At 39.2% G+C, this 25,475-nt stretch overlaps 1 protein-coding gene across 2 annotated transcripts; it reads left to right on the top strand.

The window, feature by feature from the left end:
• The first annotated feature begins 1,176 nt into the window (after positions 1 to 1,176).
• Positions 1,177 to 25,475, top strand: LOC100373496 (uncharacterized). Of its 2 annotated transcripts, none has more exons than XM_085502881.1 (11): positions 1,177 to 1,290; positions 1,564 to 1,692; positions 4,151 to 4,289; positions 4,818 to 4,882; positions 5,098 to 5,202; positions 15,699 to 15,817; positions 19,885 to 19,956; positions 20,248 to 20,370; positions 22,215 to 22,289; positions 22,855 to 23,082; positions 25,201 to 25,475. In XM_085502881.1, the coding sequence occupies exons 2-11, from the start codon at positions 1,668 to 1,670 to the stop codon at positions 25,435 to 25,437; spliced, it is 1,188 nt and encodes a 395-aa protein (XP_085359007.1). In that variant the 5' UTR covers positions 1,177 to 1,290; positions 1,564 to 1,667; the 3' UTR covers positions 25,438 to 25,475. The 2 variants fall into 2 exon arrangements, with proteins under 2 accessions (XP_085359007.1, XP_002741549.1); XM_002741503.4 differs by having other exon boundaries at positions 1,179 to 1,290; positions 1,479 to 1,692.

Raw genomic sequence — 25,475 nt, 5'->3', positions numbered from 1 at the left:
TTTGTGATAATTGTTATTTTTATATTTCTTTTACTTTAGCGGAATCTTTAGAACATGTAATGTTATTGCTGGTTTGGTACATTGATAGATTATTTGTAATAGCCATGTCATTATTATTTGTCTGTTGAGCAAACTTTATTATGCGGGTTTCTATAATATTAAACAAATAATACAGCTAAATAATACCAGTATCGGTAATTGTGAAATTTGTATGACAATAACTTGAAAACAACAGTACTTGGGTACTGATTATAAATGATAAGATCATCATGTCCCAGGGTAACTGGGCCCAATTTCTCGTTATATTCTATACTGGTTCTGAGTTACTTTTTGATGTAATAATGGATCTACTGACAATATCACGTTTCAAGATGATTATTTAAATATTAAATGTTAATCAAGTCAGTATTGTGTCAACTTCGTGCATACCCGCGTATGGTTTTACTTTCAATTCATCTTGGACAATAAATTATTTAATCTTCTCTAATATCATATATCAGGACATGCTGTATTATTTACACAATCCTTCCTGTAATTGATGACGTCATATGTTTACCCGTAAACCATAGGGTCTGTCGCTGGCCCGTATCATTTGGACAGTTTTGAATTCCCCATAGTGGCAGTGAACTAATTTGTCAAGATTGGTATTCTACTCGACACTATAACACTGTTTCTGGTCTATGGTTTCATTTAAAAACATGCGTTTTACATTTGTATATGTCATGGAGACACGTCAAAGAAGTCGACCCTCGCATGCGTAAACAAGATATTGCGCCACCAACGTTAGGCAAATTTCTTCACTTTTTGCGAAACACAATTTGAGTCTTTATGCATGTATTTGTTGGTTAAAATCCGTGACTATTAATTAGTTAACAATACACAATCCTTGCTAGTTTTTGGTCGTGATCCGTGCATAGTAATCACCTTGGGTGATACCCCAGCATCGCCAGTTTTCTGTTTTTCCCAATGATAACTCAAGAACCACTGAACAGATGTCAATTGCACCTAGTACATAAATGCCCCGAGACATTACATAGACCAGATTAGTTTTTGGTTAAAATCCGTGCATATTTTTTACTTAATGTGCTTAATAATTACCCAATGTTTAGCTTTCCCACCAATAAACGTACTCGTCCATTTTAGCCAACTCGACCTGTGAGGGCTCACTTCAAATACGTCGATCGCACTGGACGTCACGTTTGGTTTAATTTTCTGATTTTGCTTATTGGTAGGCCCGGTGACATGTTACATAGATTTTTCTGAACCCGCTCTTTTTCTGATGTACTTAAGGTAGAAACACTGACATTTTTGTGTGTTTATCATTCTTCTTGTGGGTGTTTGAGCTCACATGGATTGACGATCAGATTATACAGTAATGTTGTTCTTCGTAGTCTGGTAGGAAGCAATATTTCCTACCTAGAATTCGAAAACCAAACAGTTTACACAAAATGTAACTATATTTTTTTTTCTGGTTAAAGTTATTCACAAGTAGGTACAGAAAATCTGAACATTTCATTTTTGAAATGTTGTAGAAGAATATTCAGACGATTATTATCATTATAGTGAGAAACGATCCGGAAGTTTGGCAGAAGTGACATTGACTGTGGTTAACCTTGTTGTGTCTGGTATCAGAACATGGACGAGACGTAATCGGGGGTGACTTAAAGATGGCTGACAAGGAAATGTCTACAGGTACGTTTATATCGTACATGTATAACTTTGATACTCAGATATGAATCTGATACTCGTAGATTATTTTTCTGAAAACAACCCGGAACAGGAAGTAAATTATAGGCCCATATATCTCCTATTATGGAGAGGACGGAAGGATCTACCATTAATATACTAGTAGGAAGGTAACCAGACTATATTATTGTGTGGGTCCATGCATTGATAGGGAAGTTAACTATTGTGTGGCCTAGTTTGTCTGTGATTTTTTGCTGTTGGACATATAGTAACTTGAGGGCTAAAAATCCACTTTAAAGCGCGGTGGTTGTCACGCTGCGGATGTGCGACATTTGTGTTGATAAACATTGATTTTCCCATAATCCAATGCGCTCTTCAAATGGAAATCACAAGTATGAGGTTTGACCTGGGCGCGACTTTGATGGGTGACTCCTTTGATACCTTCCAATTACGTAAAATACACTGTACCTATAGCCTGGAAACGTCTCAGTTAGTACTCGTTGATCTGCTCAACGGTCAAAGTCGCTATCTTTGTTTATATGAACCCCATATATCTCGCGCATGCGTAGCGCGATGACTACCGCCTTTTAATTTGATCACTACTATTTATTATTTATTTATTTATTTATTTATTTATTTATTTATTTATTGCTTCCCTTTTGTAACAGGGGCTCACTATGTAAACTAGGAGCTGCACCAAATAAAAAAGTACATTTCACTCAAAGACTTATGGATAAAAAACTTTTGATAGACAAAAAGAAATTAAGTTACATGAACTAAGATAACAAAATATAACAACAACAAAAAAACATCTAAAAGTAGCAACAACAACAAAAAATAAGAAAACTAAAATATAAGAAGTACACTGGAAAAATATTAAATATTATCTGTATACCTCTTTCTACTGTCCATGGCATCAACTAAGAATTTTTTTGTAAAAGTATCAATTTCGTCACACAGGACTGAATTATACTGCCTTGTTTGCTATGAAGTCTTTATGTAAATTTATTTCATTTTTGTTACATAAGAGCATTTCAATCCCTTCCATTAGAGTTTTTCTCTGTGCTGAGAAACATTCACAATGTAATATGAAATGCTCCAGTGTTTCAGGTTCGTTTTTGCAACATGGACAGATACAATCATTATTATCCAAGTTTGCCCATTTCCTTTTCTCATATGCCAAACCAAGAGTGCAGGATCTTGCCTTGAATTTTAATTGGGTGCCCTTGAAGTTGGATAAAGAATTTAAATATTTCTCACAATATTTTAAATTTGTTTTAAATTTTCTATAATGAACGAGACTTGATTTCTCTGCCATTTTTTGTTTCCATTGAATCTCGTCACTTTTTACAATCAAATTTTTAATATTTCTTTCAGACAGATTAGTGAATTGACTTTTGTTTATCTTTATATTTCTTTCTATATCTTCAATGCTATTTAGCCATGGCCAGGTCTTAATCAGATTATTCTCTTTAACTGCTGTTAGTTTATTATAATAGTTATATAATAGAGTAGCTAGTATTTGACAATACACTGTCCAATCTTTCACAAATTTAACAAGGCTATTCAAAATGTAGCTATCATAAAAACTTGACAGCTTTTCAAATTTGTTTTGTTTTTGAAATCTCAAAATTCTTTCACGATAAAGTAAAATCATAGAACTTGGAATGTGTTGAATATGTCAAAGCAGCAGGTATGACAATTTCTGAATAATGCTTTTCTGGTTTTTATGCATAATTATACTGATATAGTGATAAATAAAACTAGCCAGCCATTTTGACCTATGCTTTCAACTCATGAAGTTATCAAGTCTCTTCTTAAATTCAGACACTGATTTTGTGCTCGCAACAGACTCTGTGAGACTTGGATAAAGAAATTCCTTAAATCCTAGTTCAAGCATCAAACTACTAACCAGTAGTTCCATAACCCTCTGGAGTTGTCATGTAAAATATACTTGAATGCTCTGTTCTCAAAGTAAAACTTTCTAAATCCCCGCTCTGAGGTTAAAATATACTTGAATGCTCTGTTCTCAAAGTAAAACTTTCTAAATCCCCGATCTGAGGTTAAAGACATCAAGCAGGTCTCACATCTGTGATGCCTTTCTAAATTAGACAATTTCAATTTTGTAATTCTTTTTTTAATTATTTCTCTATTGTTGTAAGACAAATATGTACTGTATTTTAAGTCCATTTCTTTTCTTTTTCATAAATAAATAAACCTTTGCATTACTGGCTTCAAATCAAGGGGAGTCCATCTGTTATTTAATCTAGGTTCTCAATGGGCAAAGTTGTATTCTTTTCATAAAGATGCACTTTTAAATCCAACACACAATAAATACATTTGTTGATGTGTGTGCACACTTCTAATTGTTACAGTGACCTCAATTATCATAGAGGGCGTACTTTACTTTGAAATGCGAAAAAAAAATGTTGATGTGATCAGAAATATTTTTGTATGATTTTAGATGAGGTGACTATCATCAAGGAAGGCTGGTGTACCAAGGAGAGTGGACAGAAGACACTAGGCAGATACAATTGGAAAAAACGATGGTTTCTTCTGACACAACAACGTGATGTGATTAACCTCTCGTATTATGAAAATGAGTAGGTTTTTTAGTCCTTATTTGGATTTAGTCCGAAAACAGGGACTTATGGATTAATTGACCTCTGTCAGTTTGTTTGTCTGTCTGTCTGTCTGTTCGTCTATATCCAGCATGCTCGATCCAATTAAGTTCAAACTTCATACATACATAATGGCCGATTGGTTGCCATTTTGTTTTAAAGATTGCCTGAATCAATAAAGTTTGAAATTCACACGTACATCAAACATTATAACAGACAAATGCACATGATCTAATCTAATATTGCTGACTAGCAGACAGCTCCACCGAGCCATAACCCATGCATGTCACCCAATATGAATACCACTGCAATCATCTATCCATTACAAATTTTAATTATAGTTTGATTCAACTGCCAAGGCTAGTGATTCTATTATTTAATCACATAGACATCAACAATCTACAGTGAAATGCATTGTTTCAAAACATCATGTTTTTCAAAATTAAAGCAGAACAATGCAGTGCCATGGTAATATAATGCTAATGAAACATTTTAATTTTGTATACTTAGGAAGAAGCAACATCTTACTGACAAAGAATGCATATTAAAAGGCAGCATAGAACTGACTAACGCATGTAAGTTAATGATAATTCTATTATCAGACATTCCTGCATGCACAGGAGTGTCACTTAAAGCTTTCCCCTGAGTTGCAAATCAAATAATAGAAACATTCCCTTGAGTTTAACAATGTGTTATGATTATACCATTCAGTTCTATTTTTAGTAATTAAGATCTTGTAATTGTGACATATATGCTGTTGTTGAACAAATTTAAATATTAATTTTTTCAGATATAACAAAGTATTTGTATGATGGCGAGAAAAAGAAAAAGTTTTGTTTTTCATTGGGTCCTCTAGTTGAGGACGGGACAACCAGAACATATTATATCAGCTGTGGTGAGTGTTATAGTGTATATAGTCCACTGAATGCCTAAGTCAATGTGTGTAAATTCACTGAATGCCTGAGTCAATGAATGTATAACTGATCACTGAATGCCCAAGTCAATGAGTGTGTAACCAACTGAATGTCCAAGTCAATGAGTGTGTAACCAACTGAATGTCCAAGTCAATGAGTGTATAACCCACTGAATGCCCAAGTCAATGAGTGTATAACTCACTGAATGTCCAAGTCAATGAGTTTATAACCCACTGAATGCCCAAGTCAATGTATGTACAACCCACTGAATGTCCAAGTCAATGAGTGTGTAACCAACTGAATGTCCAAGTCAATGAGTGTATAATCCACTGAATGCTCAAGTCAATGAGTGTATGACTCACTGAATGCCCAAGTCAATGTATGTACAACCCACTGAATGTCCAAGTCAATGAGTGTATACTCCACTGAATGTCCAAGTCAATGAGTTTATAACCCACTGAATGCCCAAGTCAATGTATGTACAACCCACTGAATGTCCAAGTCAATGAGTGTGTAACCAACTGAATGTCCAAGTCAATGAGTGTATAATCCACTGAATGCTCAAGTCAATGGGTGTATGACTCACTGAATGCCCAAGTCAATGTATGTACAACCCACTGAATGTCCAAGTCAATGAGTGTATACTCCACTGAATGTCCAAGTCAATGAGTGTATAACTCACTGAATGTCCAAGTCAATGAGTGTATGACTCACTGAATGCCCAAGTCAATGTATGTACAACCCACTGAATGTCCAAGTCAATGAGTGTATAATTCACTGAATGCCCCAGTAAATGAGTGTGTAACTCGCTGAATGCCCCAGTCAATGAGTGCATAACTTACTGAATGTCCAATTAAATGAGTGTATAACTCACTGAATACACAAATCAATAAGTGTATGACTCACTGAATGTCCAAGTCAATGAGTGTATAATCCACTGAATGTCCAAGTCAATGAGTGCATAACCCACTGAATGTCCAAGTCAATGAGTGTGTAACCCAATGAATGCCCAAGTCAATGAGTGTATAATCCACTGAATGTCCAAGTCAATGAGTGTATAACTCACTGAATGTCCAAGTCAATGAGTGTATAACCCACTGAATGTCCAAGTCAATGAGTGTGTAACCAACTGAATGTCAAAGTCAATGAGTGTATAACCCACTGAATGCCCAAGTCAATGAGTGTATAACTCACTGAATGTCCAAGTCAATGAGTGTATAACCCACTGAATGCCCAAGTCAATGTATGTACAACCCACTGAATGTCCAAGTCAATGAGTGTATAACTCACTGAATGTTCAAGTCAATGAGTGTATAACTCACTGAATGTCCAAGTCAATGAGTGTATAATCCACTGAATGTCCAAGTCAATGAGTGTAAAACTCACTGAGTGTCCAAGTCAATGAGTGTATAATCCAATGAATGTCCAAGTCAATGAGTGTATAATTCACTGAATGTCCAAGTCAATGAGTGTATAACTCACTGAATGTCCAAGTCAATGAGTGTATAACTCACTGAATGTCCAAGTCAATGAGTGTATAATCCACTGAATGTCCAAGTCAATGAGTGTGAAACTCACTGAGTGTCCAAGTCAATGAGTGTATAATCCACTGAATGTCCAAGTCAATGAGTGTATAATTCACTGAATGTCCAAGTCAATGAGTGTATAACTCACTGAATGTCCAAGTCAATGAGTGTATAATCCACTGAATGTCCAAATTCACATAGTTCATACCCACCATAGACTCCGGTCAGTCAAAATGACTATTTTGAACTGTAGGCATTAATCAGCGATTCTGCCGGTGACGGAGAGATAGAATCCAGGTCAGGGGAAGCCCCATGACCTCAAGATTCTTTTACCCCTTACGTCACGAACCCACGTGACCGAGGCCACATGGCAACGCCATAGGCAGCCGTCCATTACTCTTAATTTCTCTCCGCCTCGAGTGGAGATGAAATCTAGCGAGCTCTGCTGGATCGCCTGCTTTTTTTCCTGTCCGGATTTATAGCTTGGGTTGTTGCCGCTGCTCGGCATCCGACATGGTAGCTGGTAGGATAAGTTTTCCTTGTCTTTTTTTACCCTTGTGTCGTTTTCCCCTTTGTGTGTAGTATTTTTCACAGCAAAGAAATCAAAATCCGGCGCCACTACGTAGTCACATGTTGATTTCATGGCGGCACCTTTTACAACTGTAATTCATCTCCCTCATGCATGTCGTCTTTTATTTTTAATGTATTTAGCAATATATCGATGTAATGACAGCTCCAAGGCTCGCTGCCTTTTTCTTCCGGTCTCCTCGTCTTTCGAACCGACCGTACAGTGGTTTATTCAGAATCTACCAGCATAGAACCCGCATCCGAGATGCTTTGTTGTGGCTACGTGTAGGTTCCGGGTTTTTTTTTTTTTTTTGCATGAAAGCGTGTTTTTTTCACTGGAGTTCTGAGGCCTGAGATTTTCTTTCAGAGCCATCAAAATCGCTGACACTGACCGCGTCATAGCAAGGTCGCGCGTCCAGTAAACAAATCGGGTAAAGTGAGTTGCGTGTTTTGCATGAATGGAAAGTCCTCACGCTCGGCTACCGGTACTTCATGTACCGGGACGTCGAGTAAGAGGCCCGACGGCGAAGGTACCGATATTTTCTCGGTCTCCCCCGCTGATCGGAGGGCATCCTCACAGTCTGTTTTTTCAGGCGGTGTTTTTTACCCGATTTTACCGGCTGCAGCGAGGCTGTGCCCCTGGAGGCTTTCCTCCTATGGGGCCTGTTGCGGGTCTCTTCGTGGACCTTTCCTCGCACGGCGCCGAGTTTGCCTCCGAGTTGAGGGCTTTGGTCGAAGGACTGTCGGGGCAATTGCGTACCTGGCAGGCCGGGTAGATCAGACGCAGTCGGAGCGAGCTGTCTCCACAGTGTCCCCTCGGTGGGCAAGCAGGAAGAGACACGAAAGCATGTTTGCATTCAAACACGTCTCTTCCGGGGAACCCCCGTTCCCAGTCACGGCTCTCCCACTATTTTGGGGGGGGCCAAGACCCAGGCTAATTACACCGGTCCTTCTCTGGATTCACGGGCACCGAATGCCAACAGGGTGCTGGCAGCCAAGTCTCCGATCTCGGGGCAGGGCTTTCAGGGCAGGGCACGCGTTGACCCCCCCCCAACTTTCAGCCAGCTAGGGTTCGTCACGCGGTAACGGTACAACGGTAACGAATTTATCCTTGTGTCCGGTCCCCGCTGTGGGTTTTGACTCCTTTCTTACCGACCCACGGGCGTCCCCAGAGGGAACCGACCCTGTCATGAGACGCACAGTCGAACACGCTCCCTCTCACATATTTTAAGTTAAAGGAGACGCGTTCGCTCGCGTTGGATACAGCCGGTACTCCGGGCGGTCCCTCAGAGTCTTTCATCTGTATGACTCGGTGAGCCACGCTTTTGGGGTGAGGCGGAGTATCATCGTTCCCAGTGATACGATGTATATACCCCCACCCTTGATCCTAAAGCGACCACCTAAGGTTGCTTCAACGCTTATGGGATCACAGGCGTCGGGATCCAAAGCAACCCCGTCGGCACATCTCTCCCCTGTCTGTCTGAGTGCGGAGTGGGGCGCAGAGCACGCAAACGGTGTTGATGGGCGGCGTTGGTCAGCCGCAGAGGATGTAATGCTTAAGGCCCCCGGGTGGGGATAACGTTAGGCAACACTTCTCACTGGACCAAACGCTACCCAGTCGGTGTGTTTCGGGATCAGACCCCATAGCGTGGGATGAGACCAAAACGCCCCCAACAGGATTCCAAGGCTCCTTCCCCAGACCCCCGGTACCACGAATTTGGCAAACCGGGCAAAGGGGGATAGCTGCGTTCCATGGGTGTCTTTGCCAATTGAGGACGACCCATCTAGCCCTGAGGGCAGAGTTGCTTGAGCGTATTATTATGCGTGCCCAGCACTCTGGTGACCTTGGAGGCAGAACGCACCTGCCTCCTAGACCAGGCGACATTTTTACTGGTGGGCCACCGCACCTCTACGTGCGACACCCCCTAGTGTTGCCTGGCTCGCTTGGCCAGGGCCACTACTGGGCTACGAGACGCGGCCTTAGACGCACGTGTTTTCGCCGACAAGCTGAGCTGGGGTACGTCCCCCACCTCAGTGACGCAAACTGGACACCCTCCACCCTCTTTGTTCAGGGAATGGTGGGTACAGTCTCGGAGCTTCGGAGTACAATGAATCAGAGGGTTCAGATTGAATCCGCTAGCCAGTTGGTCCTGCCATGGGCAAGCGGAGGGCACCCCAAGCACAGAAAACACTAGCCCGCTAGCCAGAGTCAGCCAGGAGGCAAGCGCTTATACCCTTCCATGGGAGGGAAGGGTAGTGGCGTGCCCCCAGGGAAGTAAGAGCCAGGTGGTGGCTCCTCACCCTCTCTGGGCGGATGTCTACCCGGCAGCAAGGGAAGCATGTTTGACGCTCACCTCTGCAACCGGGGGAGACAGGCACGTGTTCGGTGAGTGGCCAGGTCACAACTTAGTGACTACTTCAGGCCTTGGGGAACTCGCCTCATGGGGGAAGGGAGCACCCTCCCCCCTTGCAACTGCCGAACACATGGCCACACATCCCTGTCGTACACAGATTGCGCCGGTGTAGTCCGGTTTGGAGATGGCGGGTGACCGACCCCTGGACCTTCCCAGGTGGTGACATCCGTTTATGGCATACCGCTGAAATCTCCACTTCCCCCCGTCAGTGTCGCCCCTGTTGGGCACTGCCAGGGGACTCCCGCAAGGCGGAAGCAATCAGACAGGAAGTAGCAGTTTGCTGGGGAAAGACGCCATACACAGGGTACATCAGCCGGAACTAAGTCCAGGCTTCTACCCAAATGTGTTCGTAGTACCAAATCTACAAGTGGCAGGCGTCCAGTTTTGGACCTAGACAGACTGAATCAGTACGTGCCCCTCGATCGATTCCACATGGAGACACCATTCAGGGTTCTTCTCTCCATCCACCGTTTTGACTGGCTAGCCCCGCTAGATTTAAGCGGGGCCGACCTGCACGTACCGATGCACCTAGCGAGTTGCCATCTCCTTCGAATCGCCCAGCTGGGCCAAGTATTCGAACTTCGGTGCCCCCCCTCCGTTCGGGTTAGGCACAGCGCCCTACGTGTTCACCAGAGGGATGAAACAGGTAGTGCTGCTGCTTCACCAGATGTCGGTACACCTCAATCCGTACCCAGACTACTGGTTACCAACAACCCGGGCAAGGGGTAATAGCCAAACGCATCAGGCTAATATAGGATTTACTTCACCAGTTGGGCTCGTTAGTAAATCGACAAGTCCCACCTCGAGCCAACGCGCAGTTGGTGTCCCTGGGCATGGAGTTTTGACACAGAGGTAAGCTTGGCTTAGCTATTTCAAGCATATTGCTTAGCGCTAAAGCAGCCTAGCCGAATGCCTAGTCAGCGTTCCCTCGGTGTCCCTCCGTGAACTAATGCGGATCATCGGAATGATGACCTCGGTTCGAAGGGTCGTTCCCCAGGCCGCACTACGCACACTTGTTATAACGCCGAGCTCTTCTATGGGAACTAGATAGGCGGGTTTCGATCTCGGACCAAGTGAAGGAAGCCCTGCTCTGGTGGTCGTTACTGACCAACCTCGGGCAGAGGGGCCCCCTTGGACCCGCTCGCCGCAGGTATGACTCTGGTAACAAATGCCTCCCCCCAGGGTTGGGGAGCGCATCTATTGGACGAACAAGCCCAAGGATATGGCTCCCGCATAGTTTTGGGACCACCATATCAACGGGCTCGAACTGTGAGCAGTGTACTTAGCACTACCACGCTTTCTACCCGTAGTTCGAGACCACAGAGTCCTGCTCCGCACAGACAACGCAGCGGTGGTCTCCTTTAAGAAGGAGGGGGGACGGTTTCCTCATCGTTGTCAGTCCTAGCGGAGCAAAATCCTTCTTTGGTGCCTGGAATATAATGGGGAGCTAACCGCACACCACCTTCCAGGGGTGAGGAACAGTCTGGCGACGCCCTTTCAGGGCGACTGTCTCCAGAACACGGAGTGGCTGATACCCCAGTGGGTAGCCTCCAGGCTGTTTCGGCTGTGGACGGTCCAAGGTTAGACCGTTTGCCGCACCCCGGAACACCAAGCTCCCGACGTACGTAACACTCCTGCTGACTCCAGGAGCCTGGGCCAGGGTCGCTTTGCTACCCCGCGGATCCACTTAGTTGTGTACGCTTTTCCTCCCTTCCTGCTAGAACACCGGGCACCGGAGAAGACTTCGACAGGTGCACACCTGCATATTATTATTGGTCGCACCCAATTGGCTGAACAGGGCCTAGTTTCCACTTCTGTCGGAAACGATAGTCGAAACACCAGCAGTGCTTCCGGACTTACCGGACATGCCGTCCCAACCAGACGACGCACTACCACGAGCCCAGCGGGTATCACTTACCCGCATAGAGGCTCTCATTAGACCCGCCCATACGAAAGCTTTATCTGAGCGGGCTGCCAACGTCCTGGCCAGGGCGAACTGGGATTCCACCAATGCAGCCTACATTTCTAGGCTGCGAGCATACACTGGTTAGTGTAGCGGAAGGGAGATTGATCGATACCATCCCTCTATTGGCCAGGTAGCAGGCTCCTTCGTCCACCTGTTTGACGAAGTGGGTTTGTCCTACGCAGCGATCGTTGGCTACAGGTCGGCCTTGTGCCCCACCATTCAAACGTACAGGAACAAGACTAACCGATTGTCCTACTATTAGGAGACTATTTACTGCTTTCCAGACGCTGAGACCCCATGCAAGGGAACTGCCCAACTGGGACTTGTCGGCTGTGTTGTCCGCTCTAAGCAGACTGCCTTTTGAGCCTCTCCAATCAGCACCACTCAATTTTTTGATGTGGAAAATAGTCTTCCTACTGGCCCTCGCCTCAGGTAGGCGCCGGTCAAAGCTAGGCACGCACTATCCTTTGCGGACGGTTGTGCCGCTTTTATGGGCGATCAAGTTGTACTAAGACACGAATCGGGTTCTCGCCAAGAACCAAATCCCAGGACACGATCCTCAACCGATCGTCATCCCCCGGCTGGCAAATATTGTCAGTCTGGAAGATCAGGAGGAGTTGCTTCTCTGCCCGGTCCGAGCGCTGAGTTGCTACGAGAACCGTACCAGGTTTTCTAGACTGGGACCCAAACACATGTTTTTGTGTTACGGCCCTGACAAGCGGGATAAGCCGGTTTCCCCGACTTCCATCCCCAGGTGGATTACTGCGACTGTACTGGAGGTCTATAATACACTACAGTTTGTATCCTCAACACAGACCTTGCAGAGACACCAAGTACAAGAACATGAGGTCTGTGCGATTGCTAACTCACTAGCGCTAGCGTCAGGTGCCCCCTCAAACACATTCTGAGGGCAGGCTTCTGGAGAACGCAGAACGTCTTCATCAACTACTACCTAGGAGACACCCAATCTATTGAGCAGGGTCTCTTCAGGTTAGGCCCTGTCGTAGCGGGTCAGGCCTTGTTTGCTGACCCAGCCCGAACGACTGCAGGGGCCTCTGCGCATAGGCGATAAGTCAGTCTCTGCATTTTTGCAAGCAGATTGTCTGTTCCACTAGCACTTCCTGGAAGCTCCCAGGTTTCGCTTCTGTCGACCTACGCCCTCATGCGAACTGTTTCGGTCCTACTTCAAGCTTATCACCCCCGAGTTCGGCTTGGGTCTAGCTTTCTCGGGCACACCGAACCCTGTCACCACAGCAGCATTGGCTTCTTGCTTCTGGGACAGCACAGGCAAGGTAAGACACCTCCCTTCTTGGGTCTTAACTTAGGTTTTTGGGTTTGTTTTTCATCCCGGACTGGGGGAAAATCTTTCATCATTCTCCTTTTTTTTCTGTTTGCTCGGAAAAACCCGCCACCTATCGGTGTCTGACTCTGCCTACAGTTCAAAATAGTCATTTTGACTGACCGGAGTCTATGGTGGGTAATTGAACGTAGTGAATTTAGGCAAGGGTTCTTCGAACCCGCCTATTCACATAGTTCATACCCACCATAGACTCCGGGTCCCCCCCAACCTCCCCACTCTTTCCGTCGCGTTGGTCTAAGTCCTCGAGGCGAAGAGAAAGGAACCAGAGTGATGGACGGCTGCCTATGGCGTTGCCATGTGGCCTCGGTGTCAGATTTTTTCTAGCAGGCAGCACATGCAATAAAATAACAAGCAGAAATCACACCAGTGTGCGGTTCAGAATTAATACGCTTTATTAAGCTGGTAGTGAGTTCTATACACAATGGGGTGATGCTAAGGGAAATATTACTAGTTATATTAATACATGTCACAATCCGTAAAACGGCATACAATTATAAGACAAACTAGACTACACGCTCATCAAAATTACAACAATGCGTGAAGCATACACATTATAAATACAAGCAGTAAATTAAGAACTAGCATTACAAGTTGGTAATACAACCGGTTAGACCTCATGAACACGTCACACAACAAGTTCAGACTGTCCTAATGTCCGGTAAGTTCAAACGTTCACTTGCTCGACACTTGCTTCACTCCACACAATCTAGAATTCCACTTCACAGCCTTCCACTCAGACTGCGCTCCATGATCCATGCGTCACGACGGCTCACCACTCACAGGTCATCTGGAAAAGGGACAAGTACATTCCATAATACTCGCCGTTTTAAACACAAATAAAGAAACGTAATATGGATGTATTTAATCGGGCTACTGTACCCGGCACAGTTGAATGAACTACTAGGAAATGATTAAACTGAAAACTCAACTTACAGTTTCTATGTGCGGGCGTCTTGTCCATCTCCCTCACCAAAGGGTGGAATCTCCAAGTCTCAGGAATATCCCCAAGCTGCAAAACCAATTTGGCAGACCTCTACTGTATATACTTGGCTGACCGAATACAGCAAAGTCACCACTGACTCCCACCAACTCAAAGCCTGAACACCTTGCCAGTTGATAGTAAAATTACGAGCCACCACGAGTAGAATTGCAGGAGATGCTCACTCCTGGACAACTGATGGACAACTAACCACATCACACTGCAGAATTACCAAGCACACTGACCTACTTTGCATCACAAAAGCAGTTCTATTCATCACTCCAGCCTACTCTAGTAAACTTCCATACACCCACCTGTAAGTGCATACCACTAACTTCCAATACACACTCGCATACCAGCACACTGCAAATCAAACTATGACCTGATTCATGTACACCTGTACACTAGTTACTAAGCAACAGACTTAGCACTATTAAGTTTATTATATGATGAGTTTATTCAAAAAAGTTACTTTACAATACTATAACCTACAAACACAAATAACTAGACAATAACAAATAACATCCAAAATAGTGACAATTTTGTCACACTCGGTCACGTGGGTTCGTGACGTAAGGGGTAAAAGAATCTTGAGGTCATGGGGCTTCCCCTGACCTGGATTCTATCTCTCCGTCACCGGCAGAATCGCTGATTAATGCCTACAGTTCAAAATAGTCATTTTGACTGACTGGAGTCTATGGTGGGTATGAACTATGTGAATAGGCGGGTTCGAAGAACCCTCGCCTAAGTCAATGGGTGTATAATCCACTGAATGTCCAAGTCAATGAGTGTATACTCCACTGAATGTCCAAGTCAATGAGTGTATAACTCACTGAATGTCCAAGTCAATGAGTGTATAATCCACTGAATGTCCAAGTCAATGAGTGTATAACTCACTGAATGTCCAAGTCAATGAGTGTATAATCCACTGAATGTCCAAGTCAATGAGTGTATAATCCACTGAATGTCCAAGTCAATGAGTGTATAACTCACTGAATGTCCAAGTCAATGAGTGTATAACTCACTGAATGTCCAAGTCAATGAGTGTATAACTCACTGAATGTCCAAGTCAATGAGTGTATAATCCACTGAATGTCCAAGTCAATGAGTGTATAACTCACTGAATGTCCAAGTCAATGAGTGTATAACTCACTGAGTGTCCAAGTCAATGAGTGTATAATCCACTGAATGTCCAAGTCAATGAGTGTATAATCCACTGAATGCCCAAGTCAATGAGTGTATAATCCACTGAATGTCCAAGTCAATGAGTGTATAATCCACTGAATGCCCAAGTCAATGAGTGTATAACCCACTGAATGTCCAAGTCAATTAATTTTAATTGTAATGTCAGATTTTCATTTCCATATTTGGCTTCTTCAGAAAATCCTTATGAAATTCCTGCACTATTTAAAGTACCTGCATCAGCTAATCAATAAATGCATCTGTTGTTTCGATGCTATAGCCTAGTCTTTGTCAGTTATGCTGTATGTATTTAATTGGATTACTATTACAACAAAACATGTATGTCTGTTCTATTCATCATCCAAGCTTTCAGAAGATATATAAATTACCATAGTTGACATGATACATAAAGTTCTACAAGCTATACAATATGTGACAACGCTCTCAAAGTTCAAATTAACTATTCTGTCTTTTTTCTACCAGAGAATGAGAAGGAGAAGTTAGAATGGATGGAAGTTTTAAATTCCACCATAAGTGGCGCTCCTCCATCCAAGACAGCCAAAAGGAGGAAAACTGTTAGATATAAAATGAAGGCAAGACAGGTATCAAGGTTTAATTGTTTCTATGGCAACCATTATAATAGTTTTAATTACATAGCACATATCAAAGTCTCTAAATACAGCTATCAACAACATTTTAAGGGGAATGTCTGAAACATTTAATAATTTTATAAATTTGCATTCTTGGCTAAGTTTACCAACTCTAAAAATGTAATTTTGTAAAAGAAATGTTGTCTTTATGCTGAAATCTTTGCATTTGAGCATTTCATTATGTAATGGTTTTCATTGTCAATTTTATTTTTATCACACAATTTGCAGATCATCTCATCATGAAGGATATGCTTGTAGTGTCTGTGTTTGATTGGTAAATTGTGGCTTGAAATTTTTATTTTAGTAATTTCTCTCTGAATTTTATAGTTTGCGATTAATTTTAGATAACTTGTTTTGAGTTTGTTGATATCATTCTGTTCATTGTGTTCAAATTTTTCTTCCATTAAATAAAATAAATGTCTTACAATTTAGCTCTAATTAAATTTTTAATGTTTGTTGGTGTCATACGTTACCCTTCCAGAGCAAGTTACATTGGAGTATTTCTGACCACTATTTAATAAATGTAGTTTTTATGTAGTTCAGTTTGGTTTTTTGGGGCTATCCTGGTTAATTAATATTGGAACTTTAGCATGTTGTATTTTGCCCAGTATGGGAATACCTTACTGACTATTTCTAATTATATTGGATAATGACCCAATTCACCTAGTGATGCAATATTTGTGAACCCCTAAAACATTTTTATATTGTTTTTGACTCCCATGTGCGAAGCACAAAATGGGAGTCTTTGCAGTTAGTGTGTCTGTATGTGTGTATGTGTGTATGTGTGTATGTGTGTATGTGTGTATGTATGTGTGTGTGTGTGTATGTGTGTATGTGTGTCCGACTGTTCCACTGCTATCTCAAGAACCATACATCAGTTTTTGATGAAACTTGGTGCATAGATGCTCTGGGCCAATGCGCAGATTTGATTAGGTTTTGGTAAAAATCCATGCTCGTTAATTACCTAATTTGCATGATAATTAGCTAATTTTTAGCTGTTCTATGACTGTTCCACTGATATCTAAAGAACCACTCATTGGATTTTGATGAAACTTGGTACATAGATGCTCTGAACATATGCGCAGATTTGATTAATTTTTGGTAAAAATCCGTGCATATTAATTACCTAATTTGCATGATAATTAGCTATTTTTTAGTGGTTCCATGACTGTTCCACTGATATCTAAACAACCACTCATTGGATTTTGATGAAACTTGGTACATAGATGCTCTGAACTAATGCTAGGTTTTGATTAGTTTTTGGTAATAATCCGTGGATACTAATTACCTAATTTGCATAATGATTAGTCAATTTTCGGTTTTTCCACTGATATCTCAAGTACTAATCATCACATTTCAATGAAACTTGGTACATAGATGTCATACGACACTGCACAGACCTGATAGTTTTTATGGTAATATCAGTACATATTAATTACCTAATTTGCATAATTAATTAATTTTCAGCATTTGATATAAGTAGTTAGCATTACATTTCAATGAAACTTGGTACTTACATACTCAAGGACTATGCAGAGATTGATTGTTTTCGATAAATATTTGTGCATATTAATCACCTAATTTGCATAATTAGTTAATTTTCAGCTTTTCCACAGGTATCTCAAGTACTAATCATCGCATTTCAATGAAACTTGGTACATAGATCCTTTAGGACTATGCAGAGACCTGATTAGTTTTAGGGTAAATAATTGTGCATATTAATTACCTAATTTGCATAATTAATTTTCAGCTTTTCTACTGATATCTAAAGTACTAATCATCATATTTCAATGAATCTAGAATTATGCAGACCCAATTAGTTTCCGGTAAATATTTGTGCATATTAATCACCTAATTTGCATAATTAACCAACTTTCACACTGATATCTCAGGTACTATACATCACATATCAATGAATGTACATGGATGCTGTAGGACAATAGACAGACCTGAATAATTGTGGGTTAAAATCTGTACATATTAATTACCTAATTTGCATAATTAACCAATTTTAATCTTTCACACTGATATCTAAAGTACCGTAAAAACTCCAAAATTTCGACTGGTTTTAAATAATTTGTGTTAGAAATGTGACATGTTTTTAGAGTCAAAATTAAGGTGCATTTTCGGACGGTCGAATTTTTCAGAATAGAAATCAGCAAAAAAAAATGGGGATGATAGACAGTGTGCTTCATTAGTTTTTAAAAAATGCAATGTCCGTCAATTGACGTAAACTTCCTCATGTTTCACGGTAAAAGCAAAGGTCGTGGCCGAGTTGTAACTCAAAATCTAAACAAAGTCATCAATCAGTGAGTATTATGACAAGCAAAACAAAACATCAAGACGCGGAGAAGAGGTCAGCACAAAACTAATAGGTCAAAAGACAAAGCTGTCTCGCACTACCTAGGAAAACTTGCGAATGTTCGAAGTACAGGTACCCATTGGACAAAAGATACATGGAAGTTTAGCAAACGATCTCCCCGACCCAGTGCAATGTATCCGGTTAGAATCAAAGCTCACGTGTCCCTTATTTGAGCACCGTACCGGTGATTTGAGGGACCAAATTCTGCCGTAAATTCGCCCTTGGATTAAAAAATATAATGGGATTTAAGAAAATAAAATGGGACTTTTAAGGTGTATTTTGGCGTCATTTTTCGGACATTTCAATCAATCCTGCCGGCTAAAATAGAGTCTAAGTTTTACCGTAGTCATTGACGTCTGTCTATTCAAGAGTACACGTGTATGATTTTTATCGTGACTAGCGTGAGCGGGTAAGCTTCCTTTCGAGAATGAGCTGTTATCACTGTGAACAATGTTAAATTATTCTTCAGATGACCAGTTTATTTTTTAAAAACAACTAATTTTTTTATTTAAAAAAAATCATGCCGTTTTCGCATCATCCAGCTTTTTGATTGGTTAATTAGCGATTTGACCTATTTGACCTAAGAGAACATGGCGGATATCCTACAGCATCAAACGTTTATACGAGACCGGAATCATTCGCTTACGATGAAACTAAGTTGACTTTTATTTGTATTTCATAACCATTCAACAAATTTATTTTGTGTACATTATTATAATCACTACTGAGTACAGTAATAATCAACAATTCAGAAACGCAGCATGCCGAGATTTTTGTGTTCGTTTTTATTTGAAACTTCGTTTATTTAGAATATATTTTCGTTACCAATAAAATAAAAATCTCTCAGTCAATCAGAAACCCGGATTCATGCCTTTGAGGAAGGTCCCGTTTGAACGCTCACATCGGTTTTTTTTTCGTTTGGGGGAAAACTAAAACTGGTCGCAATTTTCGAATAAGAATGAGTCGGCAATTTTTAGTGGAGTCGAAAATTTGGAGGTAAATAAAACACCGAAACCCGGCAAATAAATAGGCGGTCAAATTTTTAGAGGGGTCGAAATTTTGGAGTTTTCACGGTGCTAATTATTCCATTTCAATGAAACTTAGTACAAAGATGCTCTAGGACAATGTACAAACCTAATTAGTTTGGGGTAAAAATCTGTTCATATTAATTCCCTAATAAGCATAATAATTCATAATTTTTTGGTTCTAATCACATTTCAATTAAACTTGGAGACATAGATTTTCTGTTACATTGCGCAGACCTCATTAGTTTTACACTCAAATCTGGTCATATTAATTTTCTGATTTGCATAATTAGTTTTCAGCTAAGTAATTTCGAATTATATTTAATGTGTCTCCAATACTCTCAGCACATGGGAGTTCTTTCTAAGCTTTCTTTGATTTATATTCTAGTTTGTTATTAAAAAATTATTTTATTTATAGCATAAAATCAAATAGTTTATTTTAGATGGAATTATTTTTGTTGAAACGGCTGTTTTGTAGAAAGTTTATTTCCACTGATTTTCGATGAGTCGAATATAAAATATAGAAAAAAGGGTATTTTTCCTGGATTTTTATTTATTTCTTCAGAAAAAAATAGAAAAAATAAATTACTAGAAAATGACTTTTAAATTGCCGAGTTTATTTATTATTGTAGCCGAGTGTGACATCACCTAATGATATTGGTGTGGAAAGTAACATGTATCTTAATCCACAGTGGAGGAAAAAGGTAATAAATTGTTCTTGCTGTGTCATCCACTGTCACTGTAACACTCTGGTTGATGTGTAGACATAGTATATTCACAATATTTTTTATTTTATTAACGTCGACACAGACAAGCAAAATTGTTAATATGAACATTTACATCATTTATGTCCTTGCAGTGGTTTATTACATCATGATTTATTTTAAGTGAAAATATACAGTATCTCTTTGATTTTGTTGGCGAGGATCAATGTAGAAATAAACGTATTCAACTTGTTCTCCTTTTGTCCACTTTTATGTGAACAACTATTGCAGCGATGGGAAGAATTGGTTGGCATAGCTACCCAAAGCAACACAAACTGGAAAAAGGTGGATATAAAAGACGGCATTGTGGTTGCAAGAATGCAGTTTGAAATAGACAAGTGTGCAGTAGTTAAAGTAAGATGGACTGTAAACAATGAAATGTTATTTTCAGACAACATCATTTCTAAGATTCATTAACAAATGTCTGCATACCGGTACACAGGACTTGAATGTAATCAGTTGAAATGTGTGAAGTACTGTAAAATGACTATTTTTCACTGGGTTTAAATTTCACTGATTTAGCATTTCAGGCATATACAGTGGGTCTTAAATTCACGGTTTTATCATTTAGATAATGTGTTCTATGCTAAATTTTATATATTCACTGGGTTTTAATTTAGCACATTTTCCAGTCAGCGAAAACCCAGTGAATAATTAATCCTTTTACAGTAAATCAAGGGATCATTTCAGTATCATAGAATGAGTATTAGAAGGGTACATATACAAAAATGTCTGACAGTAAAACAAAAAATATACATGCGTTCACGCATTCAGTTATTGTGTAAGGTATGATGTGAATTTTTTCTGATGGCGATGTGTCCTTCTATGATGCATCGTAAGCCTTAGGTTTTATTACCTTGCCCCTAACATCAAAGATGGAAGGGAAGGGTATATTAAGGGAAAAATTTCTGTCCGTCGTTGTCGTTGTTGTCATTGTCGTTAATAATTGTTATTGTGTGCACAATAACTTTACTAATTCTATTCCAAACTTTATCAAACCTGGTCATCTTATTCATCAGTATAAAGTCTTCCCTGAGTATGAACAACATATCATGCAAAAATTTAGAAAATCTGATAAAATATTTTGACTGTTTCTACTTGACTGATCACTGGTGATACACATTCAAAGGTCACTGATCTCGGTGGGAATATGCATTGTTGTCTATGTTCAATGAAGCAAATCATTTATCTTGTAATAATATCCTTGGTAATGTATCTTCCAAATCCCATGGGAATACTAGACTGGGTTTCAAAACCAACTCATGGAGAGAGTTTTTGCACAGTCTGATACACATTTGCAAACCTAAAATCTTTACAGAAAACAAGATATGTACTCCTATGAATTTGGTTGCCAAACTTTGATCAAGATCTGAAGCTAATAGAAAATCTGTTTAGTCTAAAGTTATCAAATCAAAAACAAAACATTAAAAAATACATAAAAAGCAAAACGTTGCATCCACATTTTAAAAAGAAAATTGTACTCAAAAATAGGCATTCTGTATTTGACAAACAGTTCATTCGACAAATGAAAATTCACAGGAATTTGTTTCAGCTATTAGAACAGAATAATAGAGCTTTTATAATAATATTTTAAAAACACACTTTAAAAAAACAAAGATTGCAATGTTAGAAGATGTGGATTCTCAGGAGGCAAAAGTACCGTTGACTTCTCTCTCACTTGACACCAACTAACTATTTAAGTTGATTTGCATTACAAAGAAAAAGCTTGCAACAGGATAGAAGGCGTTTTTTTTTACTTTTCAATTAATACAGTAATCGCACAATGAAGTTCATATTTGTCTCAGTGAATCATTAATTTTTGACAGACATCTGTACGAAATACTTGGGCAAAAGCCAGCTAAGATTTTCTGGTATCTTGCATGATTTATGAATCTATTCACCTCTAAATGCAGCACTTTTTTTATAATAAGAAATCTGAATTACTTTGAATAAAGTTGGAAATTATGTCCCTTAAAATAAATAAACAAATTAGGCACCAATGTTTTTGTAAGATATTTACATCTATCAAGGACATTTGGTAAACTGCTTTCCCACTGGTGTTTCAACCCATAAACTTGTTTGTATTCAAAATTAATTATGACAATGCATATTCATATTGAAACAAACTATGATAAAGGGAATAATATTATATAACAAAAAGCAAGGTCACCAGAGTTCAACTATGTTTAATTTTTCAGGTTGATGGAATTGTAGATGCTTCATCAGACATTGTTTACGAGTTTCTACAGAGGTCCACAGAGCCTGGAGGAAATGTAAGAAACATGACTACTAAAAAATAGTGACTATTAATACTTGATAAAATATCAAAACAGGGCTGTTGACAGACTTTGTGAGTCACGCAGAATTACTAAATGTTGTACCTGCAGTGCTAGAAACAGTCACTGGGCCAAGTTGTATTCATGCATGCACTGGGTGCCAAATTGAGGTCACTGGGGTCAATGCACTCTGAAATTATTTCTACAGCTTTACTGAGGACTTATTGTGACATCTTCCACTGTATGTGTGAATTACAAGATTCAAAAGCATTCGCAAATGTAATTCAAACCAACAATTAAATGGAAAGGTATATAATATAATAATAAATTATTCCCAACATTTTGGCAGAAAATCATGACATTGGGATATTTAGTATGAAATTTTCACAATACAGACCATTATAATTGTAATGCAGAATAATCTCAAGACTTCCTGGAAGTCAAAGTGATGTTTAATAGTGAAAATTTGTTCCTGTTAATGCCTCAATTCCAAGGCAATGCAGATAGATAGGAGTTGCAAATGTTAATTTTATCTGATTATATATTTTTTTTATTTTGTTAGTTTGATTTTCCATTTCGTAATGGGACTATACTAGATGAGTTGTGTCATTACCCTTTGGAAAGCATTGTCCAGTGTCGGTGTAATATTCCTCTGCCACATACTGCAGCCAGGCACTGCTGTGTGCTCAAGGCATGGCTTCCTAGTGAGTTCACAGCCACTGTTCTTGGCAATGAAGCGGCTGGTTTGATGATGATATCTGTCAAACATGAGAAAGCCAAGATTCCAAAGGTGAGCTGTTTACGTTTATTATATTGCTAACAGGTGGGTGGTCAACCTGATCAACATACTAAATAACTATTCTTTATTTCCTATGTGGATTAATATTTTGATTAATATTAAAACCATAAATTACAGTGTGCTGTGATGTGCTTAAGATTCAGAAAAATATGGACTGATCTGAATTGCGGGATCAGTAGTCGGCAGTGAACTGGTCACTGCAGTGCATTACTATATTCATTCAAAGAAAAATATTATCATGCTTTCTTTGAAGTTAGAGAAATATAAACTTGCTCATGTATTCTAAAAAAGTGTGCATTGTAATATAATGGAATGATCTACATTGTGAGCATGTCAATAGAACAGTATTGGGAAAAAAACAGTGTTTTGCAAAGTTGCAAGCCATGATCTTGCTACTTAACTGTCCAATAATTCTAAGACTCACTGTTCATGTGTTAATTGAATAGACATTGAGGTTTGAACTTCTTCTATGGAATTAGTATTATTAGGTTATTTCGAAAAAAAATGATTTTGATTTCATCTGACATAATGCATATGGTTTTGTTGCTTTCTTGCAAATTAAGCTTAGAACTTTACAAACACTGGTTTGTAGAGTTCTTCAGAGTAGAGTAGACTTTGTAGAGTTAATTTGCAAGAAAGCAATAAAACCATATGCATCATGGATTGTTATGACATATAACTTTCAAAATTGCTTTAATGTACATCTAAGATAGCAACCAAGAAAAATCTTGCGAAAAAAAAAGGAACAGTGGTAAATTATTAAATTTATCTATAAAAGAAATCCTAATCTTTCATTTGTCAATAAGATACTGAAACAATTAGTTATATATATATATATCCCCCGTTTTTGATTCATGTGCACAAAGCACACAATGGGAGTCTGCTGTTAGTATGTCTGTTTGTGTGTGTGTTCGTCTGTTCCACTGATATCTCAAGAACCATATTTTAGTTTTTGATGAAACTTGATGCATGGATAGATGCTCTGTACTAATGTGCATATTTTGGTTAAAATTTGTGCATATTAATTATCTAATTTGCATGATAATTAGCTAATTTTAGCTGTTTCATGACTGTTGACTGATATCTAAAGAATCATCCATTGGATTTTGATGAAACTTGGTACATAGATGTTGTGGACTAATGCACAGATTTGATTAGTTTTGGGTGAAAATCCATGCATATTAATTACCATATTTGCATAATGATTAGTAAATTTTTGGCTTTTCCACTGATATCTCAAGTGCTAATCATTACATTTCAATGAAACTTGATACATAGGTGTCATAGGACAATGTACTGACCTGACTGGTTGTAGGTTATTAATATTTTCATATTAATTACCTAATTTGCATTATGACTAGTCAATTTTCGGCTTTCCCATTGATATCTCAAGTACTAATCATTACATTTCAATGAAACTTGGTATATGGGTCATCTTGGACTATGCACAGACCTGATTATTTTTGAGTAAAAATCCCATGCATATTAATTACCGAATTTGCGTAACAATTTGTTGATTTCCAACTTATATATACAGACCTGAATAGCTTTAGAGTTGCATATTAATAATCTAATTAGCATAAATAGTCAATGTGATGATCTAGTTAGTTTTGGGTTAGTATACATCCTTATAAATTATCTAATTTGCATAATAATTTACTTTTTAGCACCAATTTTATCATCTCATTATAATGAAACTTGGTACATGTGCACGCTGGAACAATGCACATACCTAAATGTGTGCATAATAATTGGTTAATTTGCATAATATAATAATTGGGTCAACATAATTATTTTCATGTTGAAAAATATACATATTGAAAATCAGATTTAAATTGAATTTGTCACAGAGGTGCTCTGGAATAAATCAGACTGAAAACCAGACATAAAATCAAATGTATTTCAGCAAGTATTATAAATTTCTATATTAAATGTGGATCACATTGTTTTCATGTTGTGCATCTTGAGTACCAGACAAATATTAGTTGCCAATCTTCTTGTTTCTAAGGCTAATCTTAAATTTTGAATTAATTTTAATGAGTCTCCAATACTCTCAGCAAACAGGAGTTCTATCTAAGCTTTAATTCTTTGATTCTTTTTTGCTTTTAGAATGATCTCCTTTGTCAAGTTGACTTATCAGGTATCGTACTGCGACCGGCATCTCTTGATATTGAAGGCAATGAAAGAACACACATGACATTTGTTTTACAAATTAACATTCAAGGAGCATTGCATAACATAATGAAACAAGCATATAAATCAAAACTTTTAGTCTTTGGAATGAGATCTGCATATCAACATGTTTCTGATCAGATTCAGAATTTTGTGAAAATTTTGAATATTTGACAATTCTATAAATTTTAAAAGTCAGTGAATTTGAAGAA

The sequence above is a fragment of the Saccoglossus kowalevskii genome, chromosome 8 (genome assembly GCF_978046115.1).
Source record: "Saccoglossus kowalevskii chromosome 8, keSacKowa6.1, whole genome shotgun sequence".
NCBI lineage: Eukaryota > Metazoa > Hemichordata > Enteropneusta > Harrimaniidae > Saccoglossus > Saccoglossus kowalevskii.
This window is presented reverse-complemented; position numbering and strand designations above follow the sequence as displayed.

Coding starts and splice junctions, on each gene's coding strand:
- LOC100373496 (XM_085502881.1), top strand. CDS start 1,668: ATGGCTGACAAGGAAATGTCTACAG. Junction 4,883..5,097: donor CATAGAACTGACTAACGCAT/GTAAGTTAATGA, acceptor TAATTTTTTCAG/ATATAACAAAGTATTTGTAT. Junction 22,290..22,854: donor CCACAGAGCCTGGAGGAAAT/GTAAGAAACATG, acceptor TTATTTTGTTAG/TTTGATTTTCCATTTCGTAA.